This window comes from Zophobas morio, unplaced genomic scaffold, assembly GCF_036711695.1.
Source record: "Zophobas morio isolate AGI-343-1 ecotype UQ-CSIRO unplaced genomic scaffold, CSIRO_AGI_Zmor_V1 ptg000002l, whole genome shotgun sequence".
Taxonomy (NCBI): Eukaryota; Metazoa; Arthropoda; class Insecta; order Coleoptera; family Tenebrionidae; genus Zophobas; species Zophobas morio.
Window position 1 is genome coordinate 17,470,334 of NW_026972107.1, and position 23,889 is coordinate 17,494,222.

The 23,889-nt window shown below is 32.8% G+C and overlaps 1 protein-coding gene across 1 annotated transcript in view; it reads right to left on the bottom strand.

Moving 5' to 3' along the window:
• LOC135121146 (protein YIPF5) overlaps nt 1–23,889 on the bottom strand; it is a 281,890-nt gene that overhangs the window by 16,272 nt on the left and 241,729 nt on the right. The window contains exon 5 of the mRNA XM_064045487.1: nt 1,264–1,374. Coding sequence (XP_063901557.1) covers nt 1,264–1,374 — 111 coding nt within the window. The remainder of the gene's footprint in view (nt 1–1,263; nt 1,375–23,889) is intronic.

Below are 23,889 nucleotides of genomic sequence, written 5' to 3' on the forward strand. Positions count from 1 at the left end.
CGCCACCACTTAAAGTTATCGAAAACTTAACTATTACGACAACTTTATAAGGTGCACAATCTAGATTTTTACGTTTCACCCAGAAAAATTTCATAATGTAATTAGAGTTAATAGAAATTTTAAATCTAGTTCAACATCTTAAAATATAGAAAATTACTCGTCTACAGTACTACATCACCTAGTCTCAAAAGCGTGCTAGTCTTACGTATAAGACTGAAAATGCAAATATATTTAAAACAAGAGGAAGCTGAGTGAATGAACTCTCAGTTTAATACATTTCAAGGCTTGTAATAATTATAAAAACAAATATTTTAATTAGAAATTAAATTTTCTACAACGTCGATGTAGGTTTTTTCGCACGACTAGAAAAATGATAAAAAAATGTCGAAATTTACACTACTTCCACTTCCCTAGCGATATAAACCATAATATGGTATGCATTTTAGTCTCGAAAAAGTTTGCTTTTTCTTGAACAAAACAAAAATGAATAATTGTGTGGTGACTGTGGTGAAAATGATGCTTCTGTAATATTATGAAATTTTTCGAGAAAGAAAATAAAATTCAAGTTGGTCAGTTCCAGGCGCGTTTTTAATTGTACAAAGCAAACACACGCAGATTACCTTCATTTGTAAAAAGGCGAAGTGAGCGTTATATTTAAACAGGAATTAAAAATAAAATTTTGCTTTCAATTTCAAAGAGAAACAAAAGATAATCTGCATGACAACACATGTACATCTCAACAAAAATCATGAAAATAAAATATGAAGCATTATTAAAGCAATATTAAGATGAGAAAGAATGCATTATCTTATTCTTCTGCAATCCTGTGTGTTCACACTACATCATTTAACATTATTCTCCCACCCAGATGATGGGGCTGAAATAAAAATGATTTATTTCCTGAGGAACATTTCATAAAAGAGGAATTTCAGCAATTCCCGCATCTAAAAAATATCTTCACTTTAATATCTTTTAAAATTAACCCCCGTTTAAAGACTGCGTCTCAGAATTTTTCTGTTAATTGATTACATTACCTTGGTGCTTCTTGCAATTTAGAACGGATAATAGAGTGCATTATCTGAAAAGGGACACCCATTTTCAAACATGTTGGACTCGCCCAAGATTAAAAATATCACCGATCGGCGATCGAATGGCAGGTCTTGACATTGATGCCGATAAATTATTCAAGAGAATCCGGATTATTGCCTCAGTATCCAGCAACAAATAGGCGCAATAAAAAAGTGAAGTTGCGTAAGTACTTACCAAAAGCAGAAATCCACCGAAGGCCAAACAGAACACTAGAGGACCGGCCAAATCGGTGTCCTGTAAAGCTGCCACTTCAGGAGTGTGAAAAGGATTCAGCACGGTGAGAGTCTGCAAACAGAAAGAGATCTACAATACACAAGAAGAGATCTGTAGCGATGCTATTCGGGTGAAGAGAGTTGCTATAATGGGGGTAAGTCTAAAAACACTACCCTCCAAAAGAGGGCGCCTGAAAAAAAATCAATATTCCATGTTAAAATGGAATAAGGGTACATGACTATTAATCAAAGAATAGCAATTAACTTGCTTGACACTAATCAACCGTCCGATTATTAAAATTGATTTAATGCCACATTTTGTGCTTTCATGCCACGCTATTATCCATAAAGGCTTGACTCGCAAACAAGTTTAGGTCATACTTAGGCATAACTAGTTCACGAAATCGATTTCTAAACGCTAGCAAAGTTGAATTTATTGCCTACGAATTATCAAGAAAGGTGATAAGGGTTTTAGAAAATAACTCTTAAGGGTAGGTATGTAATAGGGTACTTTAAGCGTTAGCAATGATAATTTAATAAATTACAGTAAAACTTTCACATATCGAACTTTATGTCAAGAAATTTTCGACAGAAGTTTGATAAACCATTCCTAGGTATAAATTGTATTTACAAAAAATAGATAAAGCAATTCACAAGTTTCCTATAAACTTATATTTTTGTGATTAAATAGTTACAAATTAAAAAAAAAAGCAACGAATATATAAATATTTGAATCAATCGATACAACGCCTGCGCAAATCAAACGATGTGTTTCATTTCGGTAATGCATTTAAAAAAATTTAATGGGCCATGTTTAGCAAAAACTAATTTCCAAATTTCGTGCAAAATCAAAACAGTTCTAAAATGATTGTAAGTCTGAAGACGATAATCTTCTTATTTCAGATTCGATAGGCTTGTTTTTTTTAGGAAAAAACCACAAGTAAAAAATTCAACCAAGCGTTATTCACCGCGATATTGGGAACCTCTATTTATAGACGTAGAATTACGACCATTGACTTGGCTATTTTTATTTTGTTTGAGATATCAGAAAGTTGTTTCATGTGGTGTTAAATAATTTTAATTTTTTAATAATTCAAACCGAAGCGATCACACCTTGGAAAACTTAGCTTCGCCTTCACTTACGTTGTAGGTAAATCTCCAGACTGACGGAGATTCTTACTTTCGTATTAAGAGCGATGGTTGATACAGAAAGAATCGTACTTTCATTGTTCATCCGTCTTTATTTTATCGATTGTGTTCGAATTAGCGTTGCTGCACACTGATTTGCAGCGAAAATTTGTTCGTATTTCTACATCGATGAGGTTTTTAAATATAACTTAAAAAATAATTTCATCCGTATTATTTCAGTGACCACAAAGGACGTATATTAAATATTTAAATTTGTAGTAAGTACATGTATTAACTTTAACCTTTTATCCTCCATTCGGTATATCGAACACGTATCTTACAAAAAAGTAGAATTCTACGCTACATTTAATACGAAAACATGATTTATACTTTTATCTTTTCTTCAAACATGACGCGATAATTCAAATATCCACATATATTTAATAATTAATTATGGCCATGGTTGAAAAAAATTATAAAATATACGTTCATTTAAAACGTCATCGTTACTTTAACAAAAGTAGCCGAATAAATATTAACAATTCAAGCAGGTGAACAGTAAAACCCTAATTTATTTATCAGTATCACACATGGTCTGCTAGCTGCAACGGCATTAGCGGGCAATATTTATTATTTTATATTTGAAAATTAGTTTAAATATATAAATTCTTGTTTTCGCATTTATATTATAATTAAAATAATCCATTACGTATAACAATGCATACGAGCAATTACTTTAATCTATAAAATAAACAGCGCGCGTGTTTGTATAAATCCATACCACATCCGGTGTGAACAAACTCGTTTTGGCAAATTTTAGTTGGAGTTGCGAGAATTTTGAATGAGGTGACAAAATAAAAATGTAATGTGGTGACTTATCATAAGCAGTGTAGTCAAGTGTAATCATACAAATTCAGTTTTTTAGGAAACCTGGATGCCTAGGATAAAAATCAAGGCATATTCATAAACCACGAGTACAGGAATATGTTACTTTATAAAAATTTTGCGTCGATGGCATGCCTGTGCTAAAAGTTCGATTTAGCGGTAAGCGTTGACAAACTGCTGATACATAGTAATAAAATGTTCACATAGGCCAACAAATTTGGTGCAAAATTCCATAAAACTAAAAAACTACAATGTTGTCGTTAGGATGTGAATTTTATCCAGCAGGTGAGGGTTCTTTGAGTGCATAGAGGAATTTATTTTAGCTGTTGGGTACAAGCTTTTGCTGCCACGGTTATTAATGAAATGACAGCTAACAACGTATTTCATGCAAGCAAATAAACAGTAATTTAAAAATATTAAACCTTAGGATTTTTATGTTTATCAAGAACTAGGAATCTATTTAAAACCCTCATTTAAAAAAAAACGGTTTAACGTCTAACTTAGAATACTATTTAATTTACCAGATTAAATATTTTAGTAATCACAATATGTGTGCTTATTTCAACGATTAATTAATATGGTAATTTTTTCCCTGAAGCAAAATGTAAATAAAACACACATTGCAGGACAAAAAATATTCATGGAATTTATAGATTTCAATTAACCCGGCGTGCTGCCTATTAGCTCACACAACAAAAAGTAGGTCAACATTTTCGCATAATAAAAAACGTGGTTATTGTGGTTTGCGATATTTTTTAACCGTTAAAATAATTTTGTAGTGTTTTGCTTTTGTCTCATGAGATGGCGTGTGGTGCATTAAAAAGATCAAGTTTAAATGTCTTTAGATAATTCTGTCCTTTTTTAACTATACCTATCATTTTAACAACTACACTTTTTGTACTATATGTGTACAATAATAGTTTGGGGATTTTTTAACGTTTAAAATTACCATGGATGACTCATACTGCAGAATATTGCAGTGTAACGGACCAGCTTATAAGTTGATAATAAGCATTAAGCTGTACGGCAGCCCTAGTTTGAAAAGGGAACAAGTAACCATTTACATACTCGACATGCATCACGAAATATGAACCCAAATATCGGTTATGCATACACAGTAAAGTCTGGGAATTGAGTTTATCTGCTCCCCGTATTTGAAAGTGGTTAAAGGACTCTTTGTATCAAGAGCCTTATTTCCGCAACTTAACGTTGAAATTATCACTGCATTATTGCGAGGGGATTACTGGTGCATGTACACAGTTTCAAAGCTACAGTATCTAGAGTTTATTATTGACGTCTGCAAGTTGAGTAATTTAACTGTCAGTGATCCATCTGAAACTGAAACTTGCAAAAGTCCTTTAGTTGATACCGATAGTAAGAAGAGCAGATCCCACTCATCTGAATAACGATCACTAATCTGTGATTACCAATTTCTAGATTTATTATCCACGATTCACGATCTGGATTAATTTGTTCACCGAATGGACAATTCTACTTACAAGTAGTTGGTTCGTTTAAATTAATGGGATACTTGGAAAGAATACTTAAATTTAAGGACGGATGAAAATACTTTCAGACTGGCTAAATTTGAGCCAAACTATTGACATAAATTCTCCGCTATGTACAACTTTTTTGTAGAAGTAAAGATTGGCTAAGGAAATTCGACGGCAGATTTTTTAGTGACATCACTCAATGAATCGAGTTCCCGCTCGAAGTAATTAGATTTTGTGGAAATTTTACACAAACAAAATTTATTCTAAACTAATTTTATAATTAATGAATGTAGCCTAATTTGCAAGTATTCAACAATTATAAAGTTTTAAATAATTAGGAGTTAATTATGCTGCTGATATTTATGACTAAAATTTAAATAACAAAGTCATAATAAACCAGCCTTTACTGTGCAGGTGTACGAACATAATGAGAAAAACTGAGAGATGACCCTTATATTTTGGCAATTGCTAAAGTTACCGGTATTTTATTTTCAAATTTTGCAAATATTATAATTATTATTATTGCATTACTGGTCTCAACGTGATCCAAAACACCATATTCAGTTTTCTCCAGTCTATCTAACTATCTAGTATAAGTGTTTAATTATTTTCTTCAATATTTTTGTATTTTTGTCACATTATTTTCTTTTCATATAATTACATCCTTAATATGTTGCTAACTCACACCCTATCAAGTTATTAATCCTATCAGATGTCGCTATTACGAGGAAAATTCAATTAAGACTGACACTAATGTTACTGCGGCCCTGCACACTAAACTTCGAGGGTGTGACAACCTGAGATTATTAGGCAAGTGGTATTCTATACATGAGCAAAATTTCATATGTGTAGGGTTAATTGTTTAGTTGAGGTAGTCAGCTAAACTTTATTATCTACTGTTCGGGTTCCTACTGTTCTCTGTATTGAAAAGGCAACAATATATCTACAAATTTTGTATTTTACTAAGAAAATAGGTACTAAATATTTGTAATAATAAGAAAAAAATCTGTCATGTGCTTCATGTTTACCTTAATGTAAGAAGTTAAAAGGGGTTATGAAAACACGGCATTCTTGTGGCAATTATTCAAAAATATAAAAATCTTGTAACTTTTAAATCCACTCTGGAAAAACAGCTTCTTCCTCTTTTTAATTATCAAGTGGTAGCAACACCGACAGAAGATTTCATACTTTGGAAGGAGCATACTGCACTACTTTCACACAATTCATTCATCAGCTTGTATTCGTAGCAGTCCCACTCTTTTTTGAATCCGCCTCGTATATCATGACCTTGTATTTCTACAAAGACTTAACTACGACGGAAAAAGGCGACAAAACGAAAGCAGAAAATTATAGACCTGTTAACTTTACGTCTATTTGTGCCTAATGTCGGGGGAAGAAACTAAACGACTAGACATTATGATTAGACAGGAACTAAGCAACAGATTTGAATTTCGAAAAATCTTTTGTTTCACATCATCGCTTGACTGTTTAAGTTAGAAAAGGCTGAAGTTCGAGATCTCTTGGTAGGGTGGCTTAAGGTTTTCCTAAGCGATTACTTTATTGTAAGAGGTGGTGTCTAGTGTTCCACAAGGACTACTTGTAGCTCCAGTATTATTTCTCGTTTATATGGTCGATCTGTTATTCTTTATAAATTCCTTTTATCCTCTTTAAGTAGATGATGGTAAATATGGTAACCCATTATCATCTTCACAAATTATTAAAAATGATCTTTCAATAATAATTGGACTCGCACTTGGTTAACGCCTTCAAATAATCGTAAGTGATAATCATATACTGCAAATTGTCTACTAAATCATGACTTGGGTGTTATCTTTGACAACGAATTTTTGTCTACTTACTTCCAAAGACATTCGTAAAACCAAAGGATCCATTAAAACCCTTTTCGTGTCCTACGTTTGCCTTGTTGTCGAATACGCCAATGTCATATGATTTCCTACTCTAATAAGGGTCCAGTAACAAACTGCAAAAGTATAACGTCGCTATTTTAATACTGTTGGGAATTCAGAAAATTACGCTTACGAGTATCTACAAGAACATCATAGAAGACTATAGTCAACTTGACTGAAAAAACATTTTTCGTGTTGTTCTATCTATTATTATAATTCGAAGTAAATGAAACTATTTATTAATTGTAATCGTTCTATCATTGTATTGGAGGTTATCTTCAAAAAAATAAATGAAACATTCTTTGACTACTCATTTCGTTTAGTTACAAAAGATGATGTTTCCCGTTGTGTTGTGAGCATAAAGCTCCTCTTCTTTTTTTGTTGATTCAGAAGTAAAAATGTTTTCAGTACTTTTAACAAGTGCGGCTGGTGCCAAGGGGCACAAGGGTACGTGCGTGCCTCCCCAAAATTACAACATCTAGAAATACACTGGACATAGCAAAATAGTAATTTTCAGTATTTAAAAAATTATCCGGAAATGTGTGCCATATTTATCAAAACTAATTTTTTTATCTCGCTCCACTTCTATAAAATGTATCAAAACTTGCATCCACTTACATCAAAGATTTTGTATCTTGAATGTATCGTATGTTATTGCTGATGAAGTGCTGATAAAAGCGGAGACGAAGACCAAATCATGGCTGATTTAGACGTTTTGTTTATGCCATTGGAACAGTGCGTCTAGTCGCGGTATTGCGCTGGAATCGGGTCCTGTTCCGACAGTGCCCATCAGCAGCAACTCAACTGCAAGTTTTAATATCCATTCTGCGCGATTGAAATTCTTTGATTTTAAATCAAAATACTGAATTCGGTTGAATATTTAATAAATAATCGTCCTCTGTGTCAAGACGGTAAAATTTTAGTGAAAAATTTTGGGAGAGCCACCACCGATTTATTAATAACAAAAAGTGTTCATGGTAAAACGAGAGACTTTCGTAGATATTTTAATAGACGTAACACGTATGATAAATATTCCTGGATGTGCGGTTGTGAAAAAAAAAATTGTTTTGTTTTGTGTGTCTCCTCAGTAATGATTTAAAACCAAAGGTATGTGGACAAGTACATTTTTACTTATTTGCATGTATTTTTGTATTTATTTCCGTCACACAATTTCGTCTATTAATTGGTAATAACAGTCTGTTTTATATCTTCATATTTAACTCATTAATCAAATTGTGTCCCCTCATTTCAAAAGGTCACGAGCCGCCACTGACTTTTAATTATAATTTTTTGAAAGATCATGGACTGACTATACTTTATAGGGATGCATAAATAAATTTCTTTTTAAAATTTTGTGACAGGTGGTGTACGGGATACCAAATTGTAAGGAGAGTTGACTCAAAGATTTTTTGGGTCTTTGTGGTATCTTTTCTCCCAAATCTTCAACGACGTCTACACTATCTGGAAGCCTTCTTGGTGACTTTATTTCAAGAGAAACATTTCCTGTTGAATCGATCCACTATTCTTGTTATGTGAGTGTAAAAACTGGTGCTCGATGTTCATTTGGAAATTTCACTACATATTCACTCTTAGTACTTACGCTTGACCGGAATACGTCCACTTCCCTTTCGCATTTGATGCTTTGATGATTGGAGAACCTCAACTCCGGTACAGGTTGGGCGTTCACTAATCCGATTCCGGTCCGTGGTTATCTCGCTCTTTGGATATTGCATTAACTCCGGTCCGGAAAATATCTACCTTACTCTCAGTAGTACGTTTATTTAATGGGGAGACACATTCGATACACTCTGGATTGGGCAACAAAGTACCTTAAAAATTATTGTAATAATTGTTTATACATATAAACAATATTACCATTCATGGAGTTATAAATTTGTTCTAATAACATACTTAATAGTGTTGTATTCATTATAGACCACATTTTATAAAAACGTAACTAGAAATACGGTTTTCATAATAAATATTGCAAAAATTTTTGCTATGTAAAATATCGCCGTTGTCTAACTTCTTTAATTATTACACGTCTACTTTTTGCCTTATTTAGTTTCACGCTTGTTTTTATTTGCATGGATTTTAAAATTGGAATTTAAAAAGAAACAGCTGAAATTTACGCAACGTTTACAATAGGTGCGCTTCTCAGCTTGGGCGGGAGTTAAGGCGAGGGGTGAAGGCACTCCAGGTACCGAGATATGACTTTGGAGCGGAATTGATGATCGCCCAATAGGATGACAAGGCGATGATTAACAAGTAAATGACATCTGACAGTGTGACTGTAAAACACCATAGTGCTACCAAAATCGCAAAACAAAATTTCCCCATAACAGTCATGGACTATAATTAATAATTTTATGCAAAAAGAAGCGGCACACAAATTCAATTGTGTCAAAGCCACCTTTGACTACAGTTTTTTATGATGACCTCGTACTAAAACTTCCAATTTTAACATCATATCGCACAATTTCGTCTGCAGAACTTTTGAAATCCTTACACATAAATTTTTCGATCTGTCCACCATCTTTGTTGTTGCTGATATATCCCGCCTTTGAGGCCACTCTACAGAACTCTATCGTGAAAGATATAAAACGAAATGGTGACAGCAATTTCTGACTAAGCATGTGTTTCAGAATTAAAATAAGGTATGGGTAGAAATTATAAATTTTAATAATATGCTAGTCTTTAAAACCAGATTAAAAAATGATTACAGGTAATACTACATCAATGTAATCGTTTTAGCTGATGTGTTCTGTTCTATTTGACGAGCATAGTAGGTTTTTACCTATGCTGGATAATCACATAATAATAATAATAATAACAATAGCAATTACAAGATGAGTTCAACGACTACTAATACAACATATAACAGAACAATGAATTGAAGTCGAAAAACAAAAAATATCTAAAAAGATTAATATGAATTTCAATGGTACAATTAACCGGAAAAATTTGATAAACGCAGTAAATACATTCTATGTTCTACTGGTAACACATTCTTTTGGAATAACTAAGTAGTCAAAATCTGATTTAGAACATTGAAACAAATTTATGTGTTGGCAATTCTGATGTTTTCACATCCGTGCTGATACGTCAGTTCAGTTGCCAATTTTGACATAAGTACACCTAACAAATGTATTGAATGGTTGAGACGATGGTGATAAATGTTACTTTGACAATTATAAAATTTTAAATAGGTTGCCCACCTGACAAAAAAAAAACAAACATTAACAGTCAGTTGGTAATTGTGCAATACACGAAACGTCATCTAAAATCATCGACTGGGAGATTTTCATTACCAAATAATGCAGGAAGAGGTTTCCAAAACTCGAAAAAAATTTATCACAGGCAAGTTTCAGAACAGAAGGTAACGAACGAATCTTTAAATTTATCGAATTCCAAAAAGTGCACATCCAACACACTAGAATACATTGTAAATGGACTAGAACAAACAATCAACTACACGGAAATTCTTTTAAGACTTAGATGAAAGTACATATTGATTTTTGATGTGGTTAATAACACAAGGCTCAAGGCGTTTTGTTTGCTATTCAAAATCAAAATACCAAAAAATGCAGAAAATATATCGAGTGGCAATTAACGACTGTGATACTTTTGTCTGGTTGGCAACATATTTGACATGATGATGGCATTCCAGACTGTCAAAATGAAATTTAGGACACCAAGTCATCTTTTCATCACGTTTGAAAGGTGCATTACGGGTGCTCCTGTCAAAGTTGTCTATGAACTAACCTGTTAACATTGCTGTCAATAATTAAGAATTGCCAACACAAAAATTTGTTTCAATCATTAATAGTCACTTCGTTGTGGACTTTATAAACAAAAGTCCGAACGGATTCAACATTTCATCCTGTACCATCCTGGCAAAAACTGACCATAAAGTTAGACAAGACAACAAGGCAGCCAAGATAATTCACAAATAATTAAAGACAACAACTCTGAATCTAATTTTTAACAAACGATACATAATTACATTTACATTCCACCCCTTTTTCTTGAACACCTTTTCTTGATCACATTTATAAAAAGAAGCACATCAACGAGGCCCTTCTCATTGACATCCCTATTCCTAATACAAATAACTTAACACAAACAAATGAAAACAAAATTTCCAAAGATCTACAAATTACGAGAAGACGAAGGGAAATCATTTTCAAAAAATTTGAATTCCGTATTCAGTTATTTCCAATGCAGGTGTAGTACCCAATAGTTGAAAAGTTTGCACTTAAATGTGTCAATAATTGTTGTCAAAATTCAAAAAGCTGTTATCGTGCGCCAAATTAGAGGATTATAAATATCGTAACTGCGTCAAGGCGTTCAGAATGGTTAAAACAAGTCGAAATATTCCTCCGAACTCATAACAACGGAAATTTTATTTCTGGCTAAAATTTGAAATTTTTTGGCATTTTAAAGGCCATACGATGAAGGAAACAATAGAAATCATAAGAGAGAGCGTCAAAGCTTGCATTCCTGAAGTAGATCCGACAGTGTAGGTCACTTTTCATGTGATGGGCGGATAAATGATCGGTAGTCACGCTAGGCTCATGGGGGTGGGGCAAGATTAGAGAATAATAGCAGACGAATTTTAATGCTGTAATTCTATGATTTCGAAAGGTGTATTTTGTTAGCAATTTTATTAATAGACATCATTACTAAACTTGGTCTGATAGTACTCGTCTTGCCTGAATGCCGTACATTTTCGAGTCATTTTCAATTTTACATCTGTTGTCACAATAAATGCCAGGATATAAATATCTAATTTTTTTGGATGTCAATTAATTGTTTCTGAGCTATTATTGGGAAAAAATCACCTATACACAACGCTAAAAAAATTATTAAGACGCACATCCACGCGCCTGGGAAACCTCAAAACGCAAAGATCTGTTAACGTCTTATAAAAAAAAATAAATTAAGTTCACAAGCAAAAACACGAAAGTCTATTATTATCATCGGACGAAATTCATGGGACTTCATACTCCAATCATCCGTCAAATCGGTTGTAGGATGCTGCGTCAAGGTATTGATTTTTGTCCTCACAAAACCAAAAATTGGTCTACGGTTATTTAGACAGACCTTCCCTCGCCCCTGAAGTACAATATCACAAATACATCTTAGCCCAAAACTTATACAATTTGATTTTGCAAATTTTTTGATTAACAAAATTTTGTGATAACGTAATCAACGTTTAACCAAGAATATGTTTAACAATTTGAATAGATGCAGCGTAGCTAATGCTAACAATAACAGTACTATTTTCCCAAATTTAATGGAGTTAGGCGTTAGATGGATGGACTCTACTAGAATACTTTCTAAGATGAGGTTCGGGAAGTAAAAAAGACCACCTTGAAAACAGAAAGTGTGACGAAAAATATTATACCGTTAATAAAAAAAATTGATAAGTGTAAATTTTTAGGCACCTTTGAGAGTCTAAAATTATTTAAGAACAAATATAGAAGAGTTAATGCAGATGTTGGTTTTTCCCCACTCTTCCTTCCTCTTTTCTCCTGTGATTAGATGACGCCATATGTAATGGTTTCTATTTTTTTAAGTTGGTATTTTTTTTCGTCCTAGAAAGTGGTTTTTCGGAAGCTAAAACAAACTACATACAGTTATTTTATAAGCAAAGGACTCATCATTCAACTAATTTCCAACTATGTCAGTACGTCACGGCATATTTCTCTTAAGACTAAACCACCCCCGTCAGTTTTCAAGTTATATTATTTTGAAGTTCGGCTGAAACTATGCAACTCATGATAGGTCATCGCGGGAAGACGTTGCTGCAGACCAAATATAATGTAAATGCATAAGCCACGGAAGTTGTCGCCTCAAGTTTGCTACGATCAGTGTTCCGAACACGTCTGGAGCAGCGCAAACTTCATGTGGTCGAAAAAGTTTAACAGTGCAAATGTGACGAACACGTCTGTACGCCGGACAATTCGTGTGTCCTCTTCCTCTTTCAGAATTCTAATACCAATTTCTGGAAAATCCTTCCAAGTTTGAGAGACCGCGCAGGATGTGCTGAATGGTGCATAAGAGTGTCGAGAGTACAGACCGTGATCGGAATAAAAAATCTCGCTATTCAAGCTGGCCCCGTGCAAACAGGAAGGCAATAACATAGTGGTCACCCGAAATGAGCTACTTGTCCAGAATCATTCGAATCGAATAATATCCTTGTCGTGAAATAACCGCAAAAGATATAAAATATGTAACTGGAGTGGAATACTAATACACCGGCCTACACGATATCGCTTTGCGTGCCTATTGCCGCTGTTGGGAAAACTCGTCAGGAAAAACTGCAACCGACTATCAAGCGTCGAAATGGCACTGGCAAGGTCAGGAAAAAGTAAGCTTGAAAAAGGCGAACTCAAATTGAAGAAAAAATTTTGTTTGTGTGAAATATCTGCAGCACTTTTTCATAGACATAGGGTTATTCAATCGATCTAAAAATTGGTCTAAAGAGTTTACACCGTATTTCCTCGCCGCGGGAAACGTGATCAATACCACCCCGTGCATGTCGAGGCGTATCTTTTTCACAACACATTTTATTATGCAATGCACTCATTCTTCACTTAGCTGACGATCGGGAAATAAAAAGCAGGTTATTATATAAACTTCAAGCGACATTTAGCATAATTTTGAGATGATGTCATAAAAAATTTGGAGGGGATAAACACACGCTCAAACAAACTGTAAAACCTTCAAAATAAAATGCAGTATACTAGGGATGCACAATACTTTAATAGCGGTGGTTGAACACCGTGACACTACTTGTTTGATTGTAGCTAATTTTACGTTCTATTTATACTTTAAACTTGGTTTTTAAAACGTGTTAGACTGCAGTCATCACCCGACTCACAGTAACGTCGAGATTTTCTTTGTTGTTGCTTGTTAATTACCCTAAACAAATATAATACAATATGCTTGATTCACGCAACAGATATAGGCATTGTTTTAATGCACCAAACGTACGTTATACATTGCACTATTACAATGTGTGAAGCCCGGTTTTTTAACATGAAAATAAAACAAAGAGTTTCCTTCTGGTTTGCAGTAATTGCAAAAAAACAATATTTATTTTGATATATGTAAGCTAAATCCGTTGAAACAAACCAGCAGTGTCACAGCTCTACATCAAAAAATATAGTAATAATTCTGGTTTATCTTCCGCTTGCCTTCGAGAAAAAATTCAAAGATGGAGCGTCAAGCCTTTAATCGCGATAATTAAATAAAGATAAATCTTTTCAATTTGGGAATTATGAGGCAATAATTTTCATTATTCGGGAAATAAAACGAAGAAAATTTGATGTAGGTCCTAAAAATAGCTATTATGTACAAGCACAAAGGCATTATAGAGATTAAAAGATAATGATGTTTCATCGTATATCATAACAAGGAAAATGCGGAAACAAGCCTGACGCCCAAGGGTCTGTCAAGACATGTTTTCTTAAGTGACACGCATAAATACTGTCATGGTAGTTAGGAGGCTTACGGTTTTCCTAAATCTCGTCCTTAAATTTTGTTTTCATGGCGGTTTCATCTTATCATCTCCTCTGTTCTCGACACAACATCAATCGATTCATTTTAATTTACATTCTAAAAACCGTAAAACAAAACTCATTTCCGGAATTCGAGTATTCTCTACATTCCGCTTATCTAATAAAAGCGTGCTTTATTTACAATTATAATATAATTAAAAATTTCTGCAAAATATGTCGATAGAAGAGGAGCTCTTGACTTATTTCTAGAATTAAAATAAAAGCACGCCGGATTTATTCACTCGCACTTCTACTCTTATTAAATCGCTAATATTACCTATAACTTTTTATAACATAGCCGTTGGTGAAGCTGTCATCGTCTAAATTTATTCTTCTTTTTTAAAACAAACGCCCCAAAAGCTAATAAACTTTAAATTTCCCGACCATAAAAGGAAAATCCATCCTTAGAGGAGAAAATGAGTTGCATTTGCCTGCAGATGTCTTATTACATTCGGAATAAAATCCCGCTTAAGAAAATCTTACCCTTGATTTTTCATATATTTGAGCATACTCGACTTTAAAATATGTTAGTGGGTCGTACGCCGTAGTTTGTTATTTTCAACATTCTCATCCTCGCGTCGTGTGTCAATAAAACACGCTTATAAAAATATTTTTTTCAAATGTTATAAATTTATACAAAATATATCCATATTTCTACAAAAAAAAGTGGGAAGATGTTGCAACAGTAGCAATATCGATACCGACTAAGGTCATCAGTCTAAAGCTCGGAATTATATGCCGTAAATATGTAAACATGTAAATATGCGCATATACAGGGTTATTCAGCTAAGATGACCCATTTGTGTTTTTAAAATAGGCAACGCAAAATACCCATTCCACCTGAACCTGGATTACAAAAATGTTTCAAAACTGAATTGTATCAAAGTTTGCTAATAAGTATATAGAAACGTCAGTCAACGTCAGTGTCAGAAAAACGCCTATGCATTCAATAACTTACTTACCTGCATACTGCCAATAACCAACTGTATTAAAATTAGGATTTTCACCAGTTACCACGAAAAATGCAGCAAAAATTTTAAAGTATGCATAAAAATGCAAAAAAAAATAGTTAAATAATAAATAACAAAATAATAATAAAAAATCCATTTATGTATCTATCACAGATTTGAGAAATTCAATGTCACTTATATTTTTTCCAGAAGATGAAGGGAGAAAGAAAGATTCTTTTATAAGTTATAAGGTTTTTTTTAGGCCTTTAATGCACAAAATATCGTATGACGTCGGAACTTAGTCAGAAATTAATGAAGTCTCACATATTTGATTATCGTTAATGAAACACTCACCGGGCGATCCTGTAGTTACTTTGGCATGAATAACTAAAAGCAGTTTTTTTTTTAATAAATCACTAATTTAGTGATGACGCTTTTAAAATATCGATAAAATGTAATTTGTGTAATAATTAAAACTACTGTAGTTTTTAAAACTTTCAACATGTGGAAAGTTTAGCAATAATGATATGCTTTTACTACACACTTAGCAAACTATAGTTAAAACTTTCAATTACTTTTATGTTTTAAAAAGTTCATAAAATTTCATAATCCTCATCTAACTAAACGTATATGTATCGAGTAGAACTACTGCAATATTAAAAAAAAAACGCTTCTTTGGAATACACAGAAGCAGTTCACAAGCAAAGTTCGAATGAACTTCAACGTAACGTAGTCAACTATATATTTGCAGAGAAAAAGACAGGTGGAGCGACCATTAATTTTCCAGTTATGCACAAAAGTTCACCCCTTGAGTTTCCATGGTCGTTCTGCCATGAAGACAAATGACGATGTTAATACATGAATAAAATAACAGTTTCGTTTTAATTAAACTAATTGATATATAATATTCGTTTATTATAGAGGAATCATTTATTTATTTTCGGTTCAGTTATATGTCAATTCATAACAAGCGCTGCAATATTGTATTAAAACTAAACACAAAATTTAGTCTTTAAATTGTACCTCGAAACAGTTTCCATTTTCCTTAATTTGAATTTACATACCGTCAATACATATCAATGGAAAATTACGCTTGTTACGGTAGTAGTTAGTTAAGGTTATGCTGAAAAGCAATATCACAAGAAATCAAAAAGTATAAAGATAATTGTAAATTAAGAACATAACGTAAAAAAAATGGTTCACATGTGGCAAATCGTTATTAATGTATCTATTTGAAACTGACGTTGAAAGTTTAATTAGAACAGTTTAAATTAAGATTAAAAATTCAGCAAAAGTAACATTAAGTAAATTTACGAAACAGCTTTGTCGTTAACATCTACTTTTGTTAATTTATTCACCTGTGCAAAGTTTACAACAAGTTTCCAGCAAATTAGAATGAGTTATATCGCCGTCCATTGACATAACGATAATTGAAATAGTTTGAGAACAATAATTATTATTACTATTACGATCTACTAATGTGGAACTCGCTTGTCGTTTAGACAGTCCAGAGGGTTGTGTCTGTCATCAAGATCCTTATCAACTATTACCGCTGGCTGCAATCAACAAAAACAGGCACAGACACCAAAACAATGCTTTTAACGATTTTATTTCATCAACTTGTTATTATAACCTTGTTTCGGATCCATTACGGTTATTTATACCTTATACATACAATCCAGCTCGTAAATAATCAATCAGTGCATTTACTTCGTTGTCTAGAAAAAAAGTACCAAAACTGTTACAGTGTAAACGAATAGATATTGTAGTGTAATAACAATTTGGTTACGGCTACCATTAGTGATATCGTGTTAATTTTTAGTACGTTCAAAGTGAGCTTCATTTTGTAAATGGTTTTAATTACCTATTGCCCCATAACTGCTACTGTTTGCAGATGTTCCACGTTGTTTATCGTTGTTATTAAAACTGTTCGTATTATAGACCTAAATCTTTCTAGTAAGTATTCCTGAAATTATTCCCCTATTCAAAATCCCGTGCAGACATATCTGAAATAATCCCCACAAGGCATTCGGTGATACTCAGCACGTTCTACTAAAATCGTGGTGATAAACTTAAGGATATGATCGTAAATATGCTTTAAACATTGAAGACGTTATGTGTTTCTAGCCCCTGAAACGTTAATTTAATGTTACTAGCAATAAATGTAATGCTCCTGTAAAATGTTATAAATTATTGCTATCGCCCGCACACATGTGTGTAAGAAAAAAATGACTTTCACATATAATAAATAATAGCTCTCAGCGTTTAACCTACTGAAGCCTAGTACGTGTTTTAAAAATTATTTCAGAAATTTGTTGCTCTTTTTACATGAATTCTAATTTTATTCTTCTATTTTTTAAGAGCAGAAATGATAAAAACCTATTAACCATTCAAACCGAATATTATTAGTATAATATGTTATGTAAGGATGGCTACGTAATAGAAAAAGCATAATACTGTATGAGCTGTTCTGTGATGCTAGCACTTGTTAGAAACCTAGTTCCTGCTTTAGACAAGAACATAGAAAGCGTTGTCAGGTTGTCATTTTATTTCTAACGTCTTTATGTAGATCTTTTATATTAAATTTGAATAAATGATACACACACGCGCCTCCCCACTTGTTTATCAGTGCGGAAGATGTTTTACAATAAACCTCGCATTTTTTGCGCTCCATTTGGATTTTGGTGAGAGTGGAATTTTCATCTGCGAGGTAACTGATACATAAGGGTGATAAATTTTTATCGACTTCCTGTTGTTGTCTCGGAAACCGTAAAAGGTACAAGACTAGTTCATTAAAAAAAAAAAACGTATTATTACTTTTTGACTAATAATAATAATAATCTGTCTTAAGAAAATAAATCTCGGTTTAAAGTTATACAGTTGCTTTTCCTTGTTGATATTTAGATATAAAAATTTAAGTTACTGTTGTAACCATACGGATGGGAACAAAATGATTCAAAGAAAAATTGTGCTTAACCAAGCCGAGATTACACTTTTATTGTATTTTTTAAATGAACGCTTATTTTGTTCTTCTTGATTTTCTTGAACTTTAACGAATTCGGAAAATCCCCATAGAGATAATTTCAGTAATACTTACTTACATAAAATCTTTAGAATGTATTAATACTTCTTCCTTACTTCTCTAATAACAGAATGATGTAGTAATTGTTCTTCTTCTTCTTAATCTTGCACTGTTCGATTTGAATTTTAGGTGTAAAGCGAATGGGAGTTATATGATTTTGAAATTTTCTTCCCGTATCTGGTCCATCGTATGTCTTTTTCTTGCAGTGTTTCTTTCATTTCCTCGCTCCATTTTGGTTTAGGTCTTCCTTTATTCTTTTTTTCTGTGTCTTGCGTATATTATTTTTATGAATTTGAACTATCTTGGGTGTCCTTCGATTATCTTATCATATGCGGGGTTTATAGTCAGTTGATTTCTGCATCTTTCATTTTTAATCCTTTGTGTCCTTGTTTTGCTTTCTATCTTTCTAATTTCATTTCCATAGCATTTATTGTCGATCTGTGTGCTTCTGTTAGTGTTGATGAGTCACACTGTTGATCTAACTATATGCTTTCCTCTTGGGTATTTTTGTTTTTATAAAAAAAATTTCTTAAATCATATGTATGGTAAATCGTTCCTGTTATAAAGACTGATCAAAAAATGAAACTTCAAGTCACCAATTGATCGAATTTTTTTCGAGAACGCAAATCCTATAGAACAACCACAAATGCGCAGGATTCATTATTGTCACTGTAACATCTGTCGTTTGGATTTCCATGTCTCCTTTAGCGGCTCTACATTAAAATCCAATTCAAAAAACGTTTAGAAGCTGATACATTTACAAACTAAATTCATTTTAACTTTGTTTTACTTTGTTTAAACTCATTTTTTGACATATCGTGTTAATGTAAATGCATTATACGTTTTAGTGACAAAATAAGTAACCAAAGTTTTTTTTAGTCGCTTTTATTCATATTTCGATTCTTGCAACGAAATCAAATTATTTTTGACTATCATTTTCAACAACCCAGTTGGCGGTTTCCAATTCATTGGTCAATAGAACGTTCCTTTTAAATACCGTTCTGTCCACGGTTTAAGTTTGTCAACTGTCAGTGTTAAAAATTAAACAAAAATTAATGTAATTCACACCAAGTCAACACGTAGTGAACAAAGTGATAAAAAATTATGTTAATATTGCCAGCTTAATTAAGTTTATTTTCGACGGTACCAAAGTAAAATTTAAATAGAATCCTTCAAAATGTTTGTTTAACAATTAAGTAAGTTTATTTCGACAGGACTTGGAGTGCAGTCCAATAAATCCAGCTTCTCCGAAAATTAAAAAAAAAATGTATGTGAAAGTTTATTTATTTTATTTATAATAACTTATATAGATTAGAAATTGAATTAGAATTGAAATTAGAAAATTAAATTCGATTGGTTTTTGTCTCCTCAGCGCAGAGGATAGGATTAATTAATTAATTAAGCAAATTTTATATCTCAAAAAACTAGATGCCTAGCGTCAACATTAGTAAGTTTGAGGAACATGTTTTATTCGGCCGCTTAATAACCTTAGGGTCGGTTTATTGAAAGCGAATTAAATATTTAATCCTCGGTTGATTTAACAGAGGATTAAAATGTGGAATACAAGCCCGCGATTGGTTAAAACATGCAAGTTGCATAGCAACGGACTTCAATTAAAGGTTTATAGCGATTAACTTTTAATTTGCTTTCCATAAACCGGATCTTAAAGTGTTTGTAAACTTGCACAGCATTCAGTTTTGCAATGTCCAAGTTAAATTCTAAAATCTTGTTATAAAATTTTGATTTTCTCCCAAAAATCTGGATGACACCATATGCAGGAGTACGTTACTATATAAAATTTTAATAACATTTACTAATATAAATTGTGGATATGATGTTTGTGGGAATGAATAGCCAAATTTTGATTAGCGTTTTATCATCTACACGATATTAATAACAAACATACTTATAAAATTTGACAACAACAGCTCCGGACAGATGACCGATGGACGACAGGCAGACGAGAGGAAGACGACAGATAGAGAGACGGAAACGGGGGGCCACTTTTTCGTATTCTAGGGATCATCAAGCGTCGAGAAAATATGAAAGTAGGCATTACGCTCTGGAAATAATATTATTATATGATTCAGATTTTCATAGGAAAATTCGGATGTCTATGGTATAAACTTAAGGGGAATTCATGAACGTAGAAGAGTATGTGTAACCTTTGACAGCAATTGCTTTGGTAGTTTTGGAGACACGTGTCTAAAATCGAGACAAACGACAGACAGACAGAATTGGAGACCTATTTTTTCGTACTCTAGAGGTAATCAAACGGAGAAAACATGAAAATAGCCATTGGCCAGATGGACCCTATAACGGTACTTTCTCAGCCCACGCTCGTGAAGTAAAAGCTTGAAGGTTACAATGTAAGTATTACATACATTACACACAGAAAACGCTTTCTACTTTCTACAAAAATAATGATCAGAACTACTCGTAATTTGATAGTTTATAAAAATATTTACTTATACGGATTGCTAAGTAAGGCTTTTGTGGCATTTTTTGAACTTTTCATTCTAATCAAACTGTTAAACTGTGTACTTCTCAACAGCTCAAACCAGCAAACCTTTTTTGCAGACAGTAAATATTGTAGAGTATTTTAAATTTATTACAGATTTTATCAATGGCTGTAAGTTATATTACTGAAAGAAACAGCAACAGAAAATTCAGTTTGTTAAACAATGGAATCATTATATTGTATTCACAAATTCATTTATCCTTGCTTACCCAACTTGATATCATCAAAATCATATACTTATTAATAATATACATTTTAACAGACTTTACAATGTCCATTTTATATCGTTAGATACATTACAAATTTAGAATCAATAGCGGATTGTTTGATAAGTAAAGAAAAGTGGTAATTTTCCAGTGAGCATGGAAAACACACTTTTCTTATGCATGTACGCTTTTTATAAAAATTTAAGTTAACAGAATTTCAAAAATAATGTTTGATTTAAGATAATCATATCTGCACAATTACCATAACAACATGCCTGTTCATAACAACCACGTAAATATGCTAAAAAATGCAAAAAATTGGTAATTCTAAAGATTTTGGCATTTTTGGCGAAGGTACAGAAGCAACTACGAATTTAGTATCTGTGAAATCAAAATAGAAGTTTGAAAAATGTTACAATTATTATTATTATTATTAAACGCAACCTTCCCAACGGGACAACCCACTTTATAGGGAAAGTGATAAAAGATAATACTTGAAATACACTAAGCACCATATTCAGCAGTAATACATGCAGCAATGCTAGCATTTTTAGCAGAAAGATCACAGTCCTTGGATATTTTGTTGTACACTGTGCACATAGCAACAATCGGAGATTTTTGAAGTAAATTACTCTTACAAGGGGGACAATAAAATAGTTTGTGTTGGCGAACATTAAATTTCGGTGTAAGAAAATTTATTTTACCAAGCAACCAAGCGCAATCAACCTTATAATTAATCAAATTTAAAATGAATCTCACACCCAAAATTAGTCTTCTCGTATTTAGAGAGGAGAAGTTAAATCTACTTAAGAGCTGTAATTGCGGATACCCTCTCACAGGATACACATGATCTTCACGATAGGCCAGATATTTTAAAAACATTCTCTGTATAGATTCAATATTGCTAACATGGACTTGATATGTGGTGTGCCAAATGATTGAGCCATACTCCAACCTAGATCTGACAAGTGCAATAAACAAGGTTTTAAGGGTTTGTGTTTTATTAAACTCTTTGCTGTTTCGGTAAATGAATCCTAAAATTTTATAGGCTTTTGAAATCGTATTTCCAATGTGTGGTACAAACGTTAGAGCAGAATCAAACATTATTCCTAGATCTAATACAGAGTTTTCTCGTCGTAATGTGTCATTATTTATGCTATATGGGAAACAAATTGGGTACAATTTCCGGGTATACGTTACCAATAAACATTTGATGGTATTCAAAAATAAACGATTAAGCAGACACCATTGATAAACATTATCAAGGTCATTTTGGAGAGCAACGCAATCATCAAGGGATTTGATAACTCTGTAGATCTTGAAATCATCAGCAAACAATAAGTTACAATGTCACTTTTCTTTATTATTCTCCATAAAAAACGCACATTTCTACTGAGTACACGAAAAAGCAAATTGTTGTAGAAGCACTAGATAAATATATTCATTATTATTATTATTATTGATCCAAATATATTTCTTAAATATAAAAAAACAGTAACAGTAAACATTTAAAAAACGATAATATTATTATAAATTTAAACAGTGTAGCTGCAGAGAAACTAGGCCAGCAACCCCTAATTCATCACCCGAGGGACAACGATAATATTAGTCTACACCCTAACTCGACGTAATTTGCTGTTAAATTTTAAAGTATCAGTCTACTACTTGTACTAAAAAGTTAAAGCATAAAATTGCTCTTCTCAATAACTACGATTGTCTAAATTGAGTTAAGCTTACTCCAAATACGTAAGAAGAAATAACGATGCAATAAACTAGAAGATTCTCGCTGCAGTGGCAGCAGAAGTGATCTATCTGTATCGCGGCTTTTGAAACATTTCATTTGTGATGTTATTTACAAAGAATCTTGAAAGCATCGTCAATGATTCTTTTTAATATACGACTACGAAAGCTCAGGTCGAGATTTATAGAGCAGCTTCAGAATCAGAAATGCCAGTAATAAAGGAATGTATTGCTTTCTGACGGAACCGTGATGCCGTGGTAAAAGCTCTGATTGACGTATTTTTTCGTTTCGCCGTAAATTCAGCGGCGATTGCTACCACTTTCGTAAATTCGCTTCAAAAATAATATCAGACTCTTGTTATCGGAAAGTAAGCGCACACGAACGAGGTAAATTAAAAGCAGAGAATAAATAGTGGAACTTTTTTCCTTACTTTCAAAGAAAAATTGAAGTCGTTTATGTCGGTAGTGGGCAATAGCGCTGCTTGTATTTGTACAAATGATTACGTTATCGATTTCTACACAGAATTGCATTCCTTGGTCCGTGAGGAGCCATTAATCCTGTTTCTGAGATGACCTAAATCAGTTGCAAATGATTGCGATCAATTTGAAAAAGTTCCCTAGAATAAACGCGCTCCTTTGAAATGCTCCATTTACTTAATTCCATTGAAAAATTACAGATAATATGGATCACCCACCACAAAAACTTTTAATAATGACGGAGTATTATCCGAACTATGCGAGGAATTTTATTTATGAATAATAGATGTCCCCATGAAACATCAATACGGTCAAAGGCTCTGGAAAGAAATCATTAAAGGAACAAATTGGACAGAAAACTTCCTCGCGTAATTTAACATATTACTGAACTCGAATGAGTGCGTACAAGAATTGTGGCAGTGATTAACGACAATCTTTCAGGAATATTACAGACATATAAATTCCACTTCAACAGTTTTTCTTATTCGAATCATAATGCTTAACCAGAGGGTTTTATCTAAAGCATTAATGATATTGTTATTAGTCTAATGATGCCCATAAAGCCAGCGAAATAAATTTTACGAGATCTCCCCCTAAAAAAAAAAGAAAACTACGAGTGCAGAATAATACC